We start from the raw sequence: 15,999 nt of genomic DNA, 5'->3' as shown, positions 1-15,999 counted from the left end.
TATACATCCGGCCAACTACAAATCATCAACCCCATGCAGAGAGGTCGATGTTAATGTGAACATTGCCCCCAAATCAGTGATGAAAAACTTAATAATAATTTAATAATTCAACAGATGTTGTCTGACTGTGAACTTCTTCCTGGTGGCTGCATGGCTTGTTGGTGATAAAGCAACTTAGGGTCATTCTACTCTTGACCTCTGGACCGGACATTTCAGTAATTAAGCACATCGTTAAAATGACTTGTGTGAGTTAATATTCAATTAGGTAGATTTGAGATTTATGGTAGTGTCTGTTTGCTGAAGCAGCTTCTATTCTAAACAGCTAAATAGATTTCTATGAGAGCAGTGGGCTGAAAAACAACTCCCAGGAGTTCTGTGGACAAAAGCTTAGTTTCTAATCATACCGTCCACAGGCTAAGTTATTTGATCAAAGCCTCAGATCAATGAAAGAACGAAAAACACATTGACAGGTCCAAGTCACAATTATTTTCATCATCAATTGCAAAATCTGCCAAAGCCCACAGTGATGTCATTAAATTGGTTGTTTTGTCCAACCAAAGAAACAGAAAACATATTTTCTTTCTGAGAAAGATTTAAATAATTCATCAGTAATTACATTTATATTATATATCAGTTTACTAAGCACTAATCGACAAATTGTTTCAGGTCTAAATATATTATTGATGGATATAGATGAGAGTCACAATCAGTCCACAGGTAGACAAATGCCGTGATCAGAACCCCACATCAGCTTGGCCAGAGAGATGGCAGTGTCAGATGGTCATCCAGCCACTTTGGTCCAGACTTACCTACATATTAACAACTACGGGATGGTGTGCTATTTAAAAATTGCTTATCTGAGTTTTCCCCTGGCGACACCATGATGGTGACATTATTGGCTTTTGTGTGAACTGTCTTGATGACTGGAGGATTATGAAATTAGAAATCTCCAGTGTTAATTGTCATAATTTTGGTGATCCTAGGATTATATATATATATGTATATATATATATACATATATATATATATATATATATATATATATATATATGTATTTATTTCTAAATTTCAAAACTAATGACATTCACATCAGACTAGCATGTACTTTATCTTTAGTGCTCATCAGTTGTTAGCATGCTATCACACTAAACTAAGAGGGAAATACAGAAACTAAGATGGTGGACATGATAACTTTAACCCTTTTAAACATTATCATTATTAGCATGTTAGCATGCTAACTTTAGGAGTTAGCTGGAAGCACTGCTGTAGCAGTACAGCCTCACGAAGCTGCTCCATTTCTGTTATAAATACGATATCTGCACTCTTAATTGTCTTAAACAGGCAAAGATACACACTAAAACTAAACTCAGTCTGTTTAAAGACAAGAAAAGATGTTTATTCAAAGATGTCCCATCTAATGACCAGAGATAACAAACACTGTTTAAAAAGTAGGTTTGTCAGTGGAGTCCTCCCCTCAGAGGTTTATTTAGGCCTAGCAGTGAGGACCCCAACCCATAATCCTCCTGCAGACACACCTGTAGAGGAGAGTATAAAGAGCCTGGACTGAAGTGAGTCCCACATCAAGCTTCACAGAGTCTCTCCACAGCAGCTCTCCTCTGAAGCTCCACAGCCTCCAGACCGACCCTGAAGATGACTCCCTCTGCCAGCCTGCTGCTGCTGCTCCTGCTCGGCCTCTGTCAGGCACATCCTCTCCAGGAGGAAGGAGGCCAAGGAGAAGAAGAAGAAGAAGAAGTCCCAGACACCATGGACATGACCAGCAGGATTCTGACCTCCAACAACGCCACCGATGAGATGCTGCTGGAAGGAGACCTGCTGGCTCCCAAGACCAGAAACGCCATGACGTGCTGGTCCCAGAGCTGCCTGTGGAGGAAAGCTTCCAACGGCTACGTGATGATCCCCTTCACCATGAGCGGTGCGTTCACCAGCTGGGAGAGGCAGAAGATCGACAGAGGAATGAAGGCCTTCCACAGCAGCACCTGCATCCGCTTCGTCCCCCGTCAGAACGAGTACGACTACATCAGCGTGGAGAACAGAGGCGGATGTTTCTCCGCTCTGGGCAGAACTGGAGGCAGACAGGTGCTCTCTCTCAACAAGCAGGGCTGCCTCTACCACGGCATCATCCAGCACGAGATCAACCACGCTCTGGGCTTCCAGCACGAACAGACCAGGAGCGACCGCGACTACTACGTCAGGATCAACTGGCAGAACATCGACCCCAACATGGCCTACAACTTCTACAAGAAGAACACCAACAACCTCAACACCCCCTACGACTACTCCTCCATCATGCACTATGGAAGAACAGCCTTCTCCATCCAGCACGGCAGGGACTCCATCACCCCCATCCCCAACGCCAACGTGCAGATCGGCCAGAGGCAGGGCATGTCCTACTGGGACATCATGAGGATCAACCTGCTCTACGGATGCTGATAATGATGCTGATGCTTTTCTAAAGCAGCTACAACCTGTGACATCACAACTAAAGATTGTTGCTTCTTTCACCATGTTAGTTCAGATGTTCAAATGTAACCCTAAGTGCCTAAATGATCTGTAATAAAGGTAATGCAAAATGACTGATTGCTATCTTGTTTATTGTCTCTATTTCTTTGATTGATAGCTCAATTTTGTTTTCCCCCAAAAGAGATAATTTGTTTCCACAGTTTGCATCATTCATGCCTCCAGAACACATATATAGTTACTGTACAACACCATGCAAAGTATACATTTCTACAGACTAAATAGTGTGTTACTGTGATAGGCAAGCTTTAGCATTCAGCCCCACTTTGGCAGAGTGTACCAAACTGCAACAACGTTAAACAAAATGTGAAACATGGTGACATAGTACAAAATCTCCCCATCTCTCCCCTTGTTTGCATTCATGACCGACACCGCTGTAGTTCCAAACATCTGGCCCCTCAATTAGTAGCCAGTTTGTTGAACTGGCTAACATTGCTAACGCTAGCTAGTTAACGTTGTCTTTACTAACACTAGCTAGCTAACGTTTACGTTGCTAACACTAGCTAACTAATGATAACCCTACTAATGCTTACTAGCTAATGTTAGCTATGTTAGAGTCTTGTTTTTTTAATAGCAAAACTCTTGATCACTGACCAAACACGAATACCACGTGATACCAGAGCGATACACTAATGTTTGACCAACCTTAGTACAAGCTAGAACAAACAGACATAAGCAAAATAACCATTTTGGACCTGAAAAATATAAAAATTATTGATAAAAAATCTAAAACCTTTCTTCAAGCTCTGTAGATACATTATTAAAACAAAATATTTGTCTGCACAAAAATGTTTAAAATGACTTTTATACATCTCTAACACATTCTGGGATGTGATTAAATATACACACGTTTGCAGTATATCCTATACTGAACTGCTGTGAAACAACTCCCAGGATATGTAGTCAAAACATTTGTTTTAGACTGTAGAGTACACACATATGACAATATATTTAATGAAAGAAACAACATGTGTCCAGTCAATGCAGGAACAAAACCCTCTGATAATGTAGGACATGTAGGGTGAATTAATACGGCTCTCTAATAGATAGATAGATAGAATTACTTTAATGATCCCAGACTGGGAAATTATTTAATAAAATATAATAATAATAAACTCACATGTTTGATAATTTAATGTAAGACTGGCTATACAGTGACTTTTTTATTTGAACAAGGCAAGGTCAGTTTATCAGCAACAATGATGAAAATTAAGTTGGTTTAAGTGTCAACAGAGACAGCTATCAACAAAATCTGACAAGGTTTTCTGGTAATTACGCACGCATGTCATTTTGTCCTCCATTATTAAATCATACAAGACTTAATTGTTGGATCATTTGGTTAAAAAAGGACCGCGTTACTCACGTCAAGCTTTAGAACAACACATCTGGTGAAAGCTGATGAAAATGTATCAAGGATAAACCTCACTAATCATTAGCCCCACTCTTTTAACCCTGACAGTTCCAATGGTGAAGAAGAAGTCAGCTGCTGGGCTTTTTCCCATCATGCCTCCTTCCTCTGGAATAACCTCCAAGCTGACATCAGACAATCTGGCTCTACTGACACCTATAAATCTGAACTCAAAACGTACTTCTTTGACTTAACCTTTAATGAGTCCTTGACTTCACTATCCAGCTTCTTCAGTGGGTCGGTCTCAGTCTCAATGAGTTCCTGTAGTATTAGAATTCACACTGTCCTGCAGACGAGAAACAATCTGTTTATTCGGATTAACATTGCATTTCTCTAACTTTTGTTTTTGTTTGCTGTTCCCATACACTGCAAGCTGTGTTGCTCCTTCACTCTCTATAGCTTCCTCCTCTTCCTGTCTTTTCATTCAGGCTCTCTTCTAATGGACCACAGGCCCCTGGGACCATCTGCCTCTCCTGGCTCATCCTGCATCACATATTGATGGATCTGGATCGTCATGCTCTGGGCTCCGCTTGATCACTGCTCTCCTCGGTTTTACTATCTCCTCATATCTGTATTTGAGTAAAATGTGATGGCTCTTCACTCTTCACTGCCTTCTTTTTACTGCTAATGATCTTGTGTGTCCTGCCCTCTTCCAGGTCACCACGGTGGAGAGGAGGTCGCGTGGCTCAGGCACCACTTGGCGAGGCCTCGGCCTGCACAGTCGTTCTCTTGGATCCACATTCTTTTACATATATTATGTAAAATGTATCAGATATTCTATCAATGCCGTTTTGTAAATTGTGATTTTGCTGTTCTGTTCTGTAAATGCGACATCTATTGCACGTCCGTCCCTCCTGGGAGAGGAATCCCTCCTCTGTGGCTCTTCCTGAGGTTTAGTCCGTCTTTTTTCCGCCTGTTAAAAGTTTTTTTTGATCGAACTGATACGTTTTCCTCACTTGAAACGAGGGTCTTAGGACAGAGGATGTCGTTCACTGAACAGTTTGTAAAGCCCACTCAGGCAATGTGATTGTGATTTTGGGCTATATGAATAAAATAGATTTGATATGACTTAGTGTCTCTCATGTGCAAATGTTACAAAATATCTAAACCCTGATCCGTTTTTTCCCTGTAACAAACTCAAGTTTTATTCATCTAGTTAGTAAGTGTTTGTATGTGGCCTTCTGGATTTGTTCACCATGGTAACAGCGTGGCCGTTGGGCCGACACTGTAAGCTCGTCAGTCAGTGCACCACTTCAGTCTAGACTGAAACGTCTCCTCAACAACTGGATGGACGACAATTCAAATACTATACAGACATTCATGGTAACGAGAGAATACATTGTAGTGACTGGTGATCCCATAGCTGGAACAGCAGGCCCTAACTTTCCCTTATCCAGTCAAATATCTAAAGTTGTACATGATGCATTGGCTCAAACGTTTGTGCAGATATTAATGGTCCCCAGCAGATAGATCAATAGATCCATCTGCTGGGGACCATTAATGATTCCAGAAGATGGATGGATTGGTTGACTGCTTGTATTGTCAACTCGTAGGTGAGCCATGACAGATCATTAGAAGTAAGAAGCTAACGTTGGGCTATAAACAGACTACATTGTGTCGCATGACTTAAACATCACCACCATAAAGCATCTTAGTACACAATTACTGCACGTTTCCTCTAAGTTGATCAATGTACAAGTTGTAAAGTTAAGAGTTAGAATAGGTTGCAACTCAAATCTGCCTGTAAAGATGGAGCAGTGAGTGGATGAGGCTCCATGTTCGGCATGATGACGTCTGATGTCCCCGACAACTTCTGGAGTCTGATTTTGCCGCTTGTTAGCAACAGCTGTTTTTAAGACATGTACGCACTTTAATTCAATCAATAATTCAACTCAGGGACATTTAATGATGTATTCAATGTCGTAAAACAAAATGTGTAAATATTTAAAGCCTGTGGTAACCACAGACCTTATTTCAGGCATTTTACTTTGAGACAAGGGAAACCAGAAGGGCAAATATGTTAACCAATATCTGGGTTTTTGGACTAAACCCGCAACTACAAACTAAACCACTCTATGAGGGAAAATAAGGTGTTACCTCACTGATAAATTGGAGGTGTGCATCCTGTCGCCTGCAGCGCTCCAGCTAACAGCTCCTTCTTGTTCCATTACTCCCACAGACTGAATGAAAACACTCCCAGACATATTTAAAATTGATCCTCTGTCAACAAAGACAGTAAATATCCGCTTTTTTGCTCTGTAGACATATTTTGCTGAACAACAGCGCTGATAACTGAAGACACTTCATTTCCTGTGTTGAGTTTACTCCAAAATAAAAGTCAACCCGCGTTTTTAAATAGAAGAGGTTTTTATTCAATTACATATGAAGGTTTAGACTGAATATGTGCTAGCTTGAAACTACTAAAGAAAGGATTAAATAAAAAATCATATTGCAGGCTGGATTCTATCATATTTTTGACATCAGGTCGTGGTTTGGATGGAAGCGATGGGGACTCCTGTTCTAGAACCACCATGAGATTTACATTCAAGGTGTTGAGAGAAATGTCTCAATGACTATTTGACGAACTGCCATGAAATTTGATGCATATATTCATGTTTTTTCTTGAAGGTTTTACCATTCTACATGCTGATGGCAGCAGACATCCTTCATGCTGTTGCCAAGGAGGGAAAAGTTCAAGTCAGACGATTTGAAGGACGCTTGTTATCATTTCCCCCCATTTGTGCTTCACCACAGACGGTTTCTTCATTTTGCTTTCCAAGACTGCCACTTTCATTCCCTCCCCACACTGTTTCCCAGGTGCATAGCCGCAGGCCTCTTGTGCCTGAGCATGATTCAGATTCAGCCTTACCTAGACGACTGGTTGGTGTGTGCACCATCCTGACTTCTGAACCCTGTCAGAGTATCACATCCAATTTTGTTGTTTTGAACATGGTCACTATGGCCTGTCCATCGATTCAGCATCATCAGGTCAAATTTTAATTCATCCAAATGTGAGTTTATGACCAAATACCTCTGGAATTAATGATTTTCCCAACATTCATTGCTTATTATCAAATGCCAGCATGCTAAACTATGGATGCGAACATGGTAAAAATGAGCTTATAGCTGAAGTTTTTCTATTCATTCTCAGGGATTTATGGACATTCATGTTGAACTGACATTAGAGATTCTGCCATAACCATAAAAAAGTGAGTTCTCTTGGTTGTAGCAGTGTGTGTATGTACATGTGATGAGTTAATCTTGACACATCCTAACCAGTAAAGCTGTGTTGATCCATCTAATGACCAGAGATAACAAACACTGTTTAAAAAGTAGGTTTGTCAGTGGAGTCCTCCCCTCAGAGGTTTATTTAGGCCTAGCAGTGAGGACCCCAACCCATAATCCTCCTGCAGACACACCTGTAGAGGAGAGTATAAAGAGCCTGGACTGAAGTGAGTCCCACATCAAGCTTCACAGAGTCTCTCCACAGCAGCTCTCCTCTGAAGCTCCACAGCCTCCAGACCGACCCTGAAGATGACTCCCTCTGCCAGCCTGCTGCTGCTGCTCCTGCTCGGCCTCTGTCAGGCACATCCTCTCCAGGAGGAAGGAGGCCAAGGAGAAGAAGAAGAAGAAGAAGTCCCAGACACCATGGACATGACCAGCAGGATTCTGACCTCCAACAACGCCACCGATGAGATGCTGCTGGAAGGAGACCTGCTGGCTCCCAAGACCAGAAACGCCATGACGTGCTGGTCCCAGAGCTGCCTGTGGAGGAAAGCTTCCAACGGCTACGTGATGATCCCCTTCACCATGAGCGGTGCGTTCACCAGCTGGGAGAGGCAGAAGATCGACAGAGGAATGAAGGCCTTCCACAGCAGCACCTGCATCCGCTTCGTCCCCCGTCAGAACGAGTACGACTACATCAGCGTGGAGAACAGAGGCGGATGTTTCTCCGCTCTGGGCAGAACTGGAGGCAGACAGGTGCTCTCTCTCAACAAGCAGGGCTGCCTCTACCACGGCATCATCCAGCACGAGATCAACCACGCTCTGGGCTTCCAGCACGAACAGACCAGGAGCGACCGCGACTACTATGTCAGGATCAACTGGCAGAACATCGACCCCAACATGGCCTACAACTTCTACAAGAAGAACACCAACAACCTCAACACCCCCTACGACTACTCCTCCATCATGCACTATGGAAGAACAGCCTTCTCCATCCAGCACGGCAGGGACTCCATCACCCCCATCCCCAACGCCAACGTGCAGATCGGCCAGAGGCAGGGCATGTCCTACTGGGACATCATGAGGATCAACCTGCTCTACGGATGCTGATAATCGTGTTTCTGATCAAAGTTGTTGAGGTTATTGAGGAGACAATCTTCTATAAAAAAAAAAGCTGTAATAAAGTCAGTGAAAACACCATTGTCTTGTTATTTTATTTATTTTTGTGCATTAAGACACATTAGAACAAACCCCAAACTAGCATGTGATTCACAGACCCCAAGAAAACAGAAGTTGCTGCGTCGATCGCCTCTAACGGTGTAAACTCCTGTACAGTAACAGTAGTTAACAGCCTCTCAGAGTGACATCTGAAGAGCCGATCCTTTTTTTAGCTCCACAATGAAACAGGTGTTCAGATCCTATAGCCCGGTGGGGGTGTGATGTGTGTGGGTGGGTGAAGGTGGGGGGCTTCATCTGCTGTTTTAACACAAGGGATGATAGATATCCGGCTTATCATAATGTGGTCTATTGTTTCAAATGGTGGCTGAGATGCTGCTTACTTTGGGTTTTCTTTGGTTTGTGCACCTTAGATGAACTCTGGATTTGTAACACATTTTTTTACCCTTTACCCCAGTGAGAGGCGGGCGTTGCGTGTTCATCCCATCTGTTTCCATCTTCCTGTGGTATCTCTCACCTCGGCTGCCTGCCTGCCAACTATCTCTGCCATGAAGTGAGGACATTCCCCACAGGCTCTGCATTGCATATGGACGACCCTCCTCCAAGACTCAGCACACTAAAACTGTCCCTCAATGTCCCTCACAGAGAAGAGCTGTACACCAGCAGTTGTTTGTGGCACTGTCGTGTCCGTCAGCCCTGTTAAACACGTGCAGCAATTTAATTACAGCAAGTGAAAAAGGTTTGTTTGTGAAATTCAGCCATCACATCAACATATTTCTAATCAAGGAACACTTCAAGAGAGAGATGCAATCAGAAGGTGATGTGTGTGACTAATTCATAATCTACCCTAAATTCTAAATTGTATAGCCTACGATTTTCTCTGATGTATTCAAGCACCAAAAACAGAATAGAAAACAGGACAAAAGCCGCTGATAACATGATGTAGCCCTTACATTGTTCCTGTCCACGTACTGTACTGGACACTACTACACATTTAAGGTCCTTGTTCTTTACTTGAGTCTTTTCTTTATTAAGCAACTTTAAATGTATACTCTATTTCATCTCAGAGGAATACTGTACTGACAGCTTTAGTCATGATTTTCACTCGAAATTAGTCAATAAATCAATTAGGTCATTGACAGAACATTTTGTGGATCATTTAAATTATTTACTGCGTTTGTTTCCCTCCATATTTCATGGCTCCAGCATCTACAGATTTGCTGCTTTTTCCTTTTGATATTGAAAAACCAGACGTTGTGACGGTGTCTCTTTAAGATCTGGGTAGCTGTGAAATAAAATGATCATATCGATTAAGAGAGGAAATAATCGGCAGATTAAACCATAATCACAACAATCATTAGTTACAGTATATCCTGATTTATCTTTATACATGTATTTTTTTCACATTAGTGCACAAATAATAATAATCTAATGATACAATATATTACACACACCAGTCACAGGGGACGTCTCTCTGCAATGAGTACTTTTACTTTAAATAAGTACACTTCCCTGATTATTATTAAATACAATAATTTTTGTATCATTTTCATTGCAGGACTTCTACTTGTAATGGAGTTGCAGTTTGGTATTAGTGCGTTTACATCAATCTGTTGTATCTGTTAAGCCAACTGCTTTGAATGTAAAGAGGTGTGTTCATTTACATTTCATAGAGTGATCTGTGGTGCCCCCTAGAGGTCACTGACGTTAACGTCAGAGGGGAGTCCATCCATCCATCCACCACAAGAAGGCTTGAGTTCATTATGCCATATATAAGTGTCAGTGTACAATACAAAGAGCCTTTTTTACACAAAAACATTGTATGACGCAATAGGAAGAGCACAGATATAGACTAATTAACATAATGAATATCATATTGTCACTGACTTACTGGGACATGTTAATGTAACACCAAATGTGGTCTGTGAAGACGGCCTCTTGTATTTAGCCTAGAGGCTATCATGACAAAAACGGTTATTCTACTCTACTCTATTCTACTCATAAGTGTTGTACTGTGTGTATTTACCACTAGATGGCAGCAGAGTACCTAATAATTACTGTCTAAAACCCAAATGGCATGTACAGCCTCAAAGAACAGCAGCCTTCACATCTCTGCACTGTATTTGTCATTCATGCACTGGTTGTATTGTACAGATCTAGAATCCCACTGTTTCCTGCTGCTGTGTACAGTTCCTCCTCTGAAATCATTAAAGTTTCATCTTGTCATGTTCATATCCTGGTCGAGAGATGACAGGAGGTCACAGAGTCAACTCCTCTGAAAGACTCGGCAAGGAAATGAGAGACTCATCCCTCTCATCCCTCCATATGTACTGTACTATATCATATTGAAGTATTATGTAACGTACAGTGTTTTCACAGGGACAGTACAAATCTGTACAGCACAAAATGATTTTAAAAGATGTTATTTACACCCTGAACGTGTGCTCAAGCTCACGCACTCACTTACTTACTCACAGACGAGGTGTGCACTAATACTGTGAGTTTAGCAGCTACAGTGAAGATTTCAGCTCTAAAGAGGGCCGTCTGCTCAAATCAGTGTCGGCTTCCATAGGTGAGCTATACAGAGGCATCTTGTGTTTTCCTCCAGCTAATTATTTATTTATTTATTAATTTTATGATTTAAAACAACTCCCCCTCTTCTTTAGTTATTGTAGAGAAAAGCTCTAGAAATGTTTATTGAATGAAAAAAACTCACCTGACTTGCCATCAGCATGAGGGTGAGCGAGTGATGACTGAATTTTCATTTTTGGCTGAACTTATCCTTTAAGCATTCACATTCTCTGTCCAGAATTCCAGGCGTCCTCTCTGACCTTTATCATTCCAACCTCTATCTACAGTAAACGTCCAAATCTCCACATCTGACGCCGAGGACAAAAAAAAAACAGCCGCAGAGAACCAATTTCCTTCCTTCGCCTGCCTTTGTGTTTTTTATGGTTGACGTGTTGTGTTTTGTGTGTCTTCCTTTGATCCAGCACAGCCCTTTCATCCACGGACAGAAATGAAACGCTGAAAAGGAAAATTCAAGGAGCAGGACTCACCGGCAGCCGGGCTGTATGGAGCTCCTGCCTCATCAGCCTACATACTGTACACACCTGGCAACAACACACACACACACACACACACACACACACACACACACACACACACACACACACACACACACAGAGGCACTTTCATTACAAAAGCAAGGATTAGTATGATGAATAAGGAAGTTATCCAACCAGCAAAGTGCCATATGTTGCCTAGCTTTTGTGAAAATGTAAGGCATCTGTATCTCTGATGTTGAGGCATTTTGTGTCACTTTGAAGGTTTATTTGTATGTTTATAATCAGTGCTCCTTTTCAAATTACCCACAGGTAAACAGTATGTCTTTGGTCGTAAGCTGTGAATCTTCACTCACACTATAAATAGCCCAAGTTACCATTTTCATGTGTGGAGAAAAGAGTCATCATGCAAGAACACATAGCTTCACAAGACATTGCTACTATGTCGTATGAGTCTAACGGCAAACTAAAGAATATCTGTGTTCGTCAGTGTGATCAGTGTGAGAGGATCAAAATCATGAAACCAGTGTTCATTAGTTCATACTTCAGTGTCTGTATATGGAACCCTGATTAGGCTCATGTATTACAAAACAAATGGATATTTGTGACTTGTGAATCAGCTGTATACCATTAGTATACTGTTTATTCCAGCTGATCAAAGAAGAAGGTTTGGTTTCTGGAAGACGACATAATTCTGAGCGCATTAAAGAGATATTTAGCTGGCAGCTGTTAAAAGGCATTATAGCAACATTATCATCCATCATACAGTGATTGTACTTTTACAGAATCTATTTCGCTTTGTGCCACTTTGTTCCCTGATTGGAAGTGAACACATTTGAAATCAAATAAAACGCAAAGGAGCAATATGTAAGAATTTGTACCTCAAACAAATAAAGGGGAAGCACATCACCAGAGTGACAGCTAACTGCTGCTAACTGTTTCTTATAACTTGTTTCTTTTCTTTATATTTTAAGTGTGTTGTTTTTATATTTCTGTTTTAACCTGTAAAGTCTTTATGTACGGAAGCGCATTGCATTCACTGGATAAAAAAAAATCAGACACCTTATAAGTGACTATGTCGCCCAGCTGGCCTGGGAACGCCTTGGGGTCCTCCCGGAAGAGCTGGAGGCAGTATCCGGGGAGAGGGAAGTCTGGGTGTCCCTGCTCAGGCAGCTGCCCCCGCGACCCGGCCCCGGATAAGCGGATGAAAATGGATGGATGGATGGACAGACACCTTATCTCATAATTATGTGAAAAGATCTCGTAATTACGAGAAAAGATCTCGTAATTATGAGATCAGGATCTCGTAATTTCGTAACTATTTTTTTTTTATCAAGTGAATGCAATGCGCTTCCGTAGTATCACAAAGGTATCCGGATTTCAAAGTTACGGAAGCGCATTGCATTCACTTGATAAAAAAAAAATAGTCGCCTTATCTCGTAATTACGAGAAAAGATCTCGTAATTACGAGATAAGGAAAGGTGCGTCGTTGATTGTGAATAACATTTATGGTAATCGTCAGGGCTGTTTCAAGGAATTTGGGGGCCCCAAGCAACATGGACTTGAAGGTAGCTAACATAAACCTTTTTTGCTAGCCTACCTGCTGCGAAATTACACTGATTGTACAAGACAAGTAGAGCTATTTTATCCAGTATAATATATCACTTACCACTATCTTGTTTTTTCTTATCCTCCTCTTACTTTCTCTTTTTTCTTTTCTGGCTTCCTGATGCATAATTACGCTTCATGTGATGACTGCAGAGGTTTTGTATTTTGCCGGCAGCAGAGGTCACGAACCTGGCTGGCTGCTGTTAGCGACTACTGAGAGGGGCCCCCTTGAGGGGGATCCCGATAACAGTTTCATTGCACTTTACTGCATTGACTATCAAAGGGCGCTCACACAGTTTGTCGTTGCATTTTATTCATAACCAGTCGTTGTCTTGGGGCCCCAGGCCAGCTCGGGGCCCCAAGCAATTGCTTGGTTTGCTTGCCTTCTCGCGACGGGCCTGGTAATCGTACTGAAGCCGCTCTGATGAGTGGCTGGTGGTGACTGTGTGGGTCAGACTGCAGTCTCAGTCAGACCCATGAAGCATACGAGGATAAGGATTTTGACAGAGGATTACTTAAATAGTACACAGTAGAAGTACATGAAGTACTATAGTTACACAAGTATAGGGAGTACTTAGTTCAGCAGTATATGAATCTTGGTCTACTAATAGAAAATACGTTTTTTAATAACACATAAAATTTGGGAGGAATATCCTTATTCTTTTTCTCTGTTAAGGATTTTGACACAGGATTACTGGAAAAGTACACAGTAAAAGTACTTCATATTATGCATGCAAGTAGTCTAGGAAGTGCTAAATCCAGCAGTTTATAAATCTTGAACTACTTATGGAAACAATGTTTTGTTGTTGTTGTTTTTTCTCATGTCGTCCTTTACTTTGAAATCCGGATACCTTCGTGATACCTTCAGTTTATTACCGGGAGTATTTACTGTAAAAGTATGATCTCGTAATTACGAGATCTTTTCTCATAATTACGAGATTCAGATCTCGTAATTACGAGATCTTTTCTCATAATTACGAGATCTTTTCTCATAATTACGAGATAAGGTGTCTGATTTTTTTTTTTATCCAGTGAATGCAATGCGCTTCCGTACGCTTCCGTATGATACCTTCAGTTTATTACCGGGAGTATTTACTGTAAAAGTATTATCTCATAATTACGAGATCTTTTCTCATGATTACGATATCCGGATCTCGTAATTACGAGATCTTTTCTCATAATTACGACATCCTGATCTCGTAATTATGAGATCTTTTCTCATAATTACGAGATCTTTTCTCAAAATTATGAGATCTTTTCTCATAATTACGAGATAAGGTGTCTAATTTTTTTTTTATCCAATGAATGCAATGCGCTTCCGTACATCAGAAGTGGAGACTAGATGAGTAAATGTGATTTTGCTCCGCAGCATATTATTTACTATCCTGGTTGGGAAACGTTGGAGTAAAGTTGTAGACTTCCTTAGACTTTTACTGTGAAAGTCCCTGTCCGGATGTGGCGGGTGCTCCGGTGTCTGGTCTGGTCGCTGCTGCTGCGGTCACATTAAGATGCCTAACGTCAGTTTTGACAAACCTCCTCGCGTCTGTAAGGCCTGGATCGCGCTGAGACGGTTCGACAGAAACGGTTCGTAGATTCGTTTGTGAGTTCTTGTCGACTTTACGATCTTTGGTCCGGTGCTGCAGTCACTGATGTGCGCTGACTCTGTGCGCGTCTGTGTCCATGGCAGCCAGAATCTGCAACCCGTCCGACACTGAATAGAGATTATACATGCGCTCATCTTCTTCTCAGATATTATCGTGCAAATCCAACATACACACTTTGTTTCTGTTTAGTGTTTTATGTATTTCTTAACTGAGCAGATGCTCAGGTGGAGCTGCTCAGGTTTGTGTCCATGAAAGGTGAAGAGGAGAGCAGCTGTATGTGACTGCTGAGTGTTTCTCTCCACAGCTCCGATCCAAAGTGATCCAAAGAGCCTGATTAATCCGAATATGAGACTATACTGCCATACAAAATGTTCCCGCATGCAGCTAATGGCTTTTATTGACTTACTTCTAAGACTTTATATATAATTTACTTGACCTTTTTAGATAGATCAGCTTCAAACCTTTAATAAAAACAACTTTTGAGTTCCCACGTTGAGCACAATCTCTGGCTGGTGAGCTCATAATAGTCACGTCAATGATAAGTGCTCATTTCTGCAGATATAAATGTAACTTAAGTTATTATTATTATTATTATTATTATTATTATTATTATTATTATTAATAATATTTAAATCAAGCATAAAAACATGTCCAGTCACCAGCAGGCTAATCTTCATCGCGCATCAACAGAAGTGGTTTTATAATAACCATCTCATATTTTAAATTCAGCACCAGCACAATCTAATAAAGCTGTAAAATGTTTGCTTTTATCTCCGCAGTGTTGTCCTCACGGATTAACTCAGTAAACCTCCCACTAATTGTGATTTTTATTTCACTTTGTGCACTTGGATATGTCTTCCAGTGTGTGGAAACTTTTTGAGTTTTTGTCTCTTTTATCTCTGTTTTCCTTACTTTTAAAAACATTGTTTCTCCTCTTTCTTCTTTAATGAGCTAATGTAGACTTTGCAGTGGAGAGTGCACAGCTCAGCCCCTCAAGCCACATCTTCATCACTTCTGGTGTTGCTCATGTGAATATTTATTTGTATTATTTGTGTGTAAATTAATGAAAATCAAAAACAAAGAAACAAATGATAAACGGGTTGTTCATTCGGTAAACGGGTTAAGTCGTTCAGTCAAGGGGTCTAATGGTTGTTCTTAAAGAATTGATTAAAGTATAAAGAATTAAACGAAGAATTAAAATATATATTGATTAATCATCTATAAGGCCACAAGTTATAACTTATCAACACAATCTAAAGGGTGATGTTAGAAAGTGGAGGCATCATGTTGTGTCTGTTGCAGATGACAGAGTGGTGGCTCTTCGAGAAGTGTCCATTCCTCCAGCAGCTGACGTCACCGTGATCGTACAGGTGTG

The 15,999-nt window shown here is 41.1% G+C and overlaps 2 protein-coding genes across 2 annotated transcripts; both read left to right on the top strand.

The window, feature by feature from the left end:
- Positions 1-1,481: 1,481 nt before the first annotated feature.
- On the top strand, positions 1,482-2,556 carry LOC115579975 (high choriolytic enzyme 1-like). Its single transcript, XM_030413755.1, has one exon. The coding sequence runs from the start codon at positions 1,651-1,653 to the stop codon at positions 2,449-2,451; it is 801 nt and encodes a 266-aa protein (XP_030269615.1). The 5' UTR covers positions 1,482-1,650; the 3' UTR covers positions 2,452-2,556.
- A 4,726-nt stretch (positions 2,557-7,282) lies between these two features.
- Positions 7,283-8,281, top strand: LOC115579985 (high choriolytic enzyme 1-like). The gene has a single exon (XM_030413774.1). The coding sequence runs from the start codon at positions 7,481-7,483 to the stop codon at positions 8,279-8,281; it is 801 nt and encodes a 266-aa protein (XP_030269634.1). The 5' UTR covers positions 7,283-7,480.
- Positions 8,282-15,999: the final 7,718 nt, after the last annotated feature.

The sequence above is a fragment of the Sparus aurata genome, chromosome 4 (genome assembly GCF_900880675.1).
Source record: "Sparus aurata chromosome 4, fSpaAur1.1, whole genome shotgun sequence".
In the NCBI taxonomy this organism is placed as follows: Eukaryota; Metazoa; Chordata; class Actinopteri; order Spariformes; family Sparidae; genus Sparus; species Sparus aurata.
The sequence above is the reverse complement of the archived record's forward strand: the minus strand, read 5'-3'. Positions and strand labels throughout refer to the sequence as shown.

Excerpts from the sequence above, each read along its gene's own strand:
- LOC115579975 (XM_030413755.1), top strand. The coding sequence starts at position 1,651 with ATGACTCCCTCTGCCAGCCTGCTGCTGCTGCTCCTGCTCGGCCTCTGT.
- LOC115579985 (XM_030413774.1), top strand. The coding sequence starts at position 7,481 with ATGACTCCCTCTGCCAGCCTGCTGCTGCTGCTCCTGCTCGGCCTCTGT.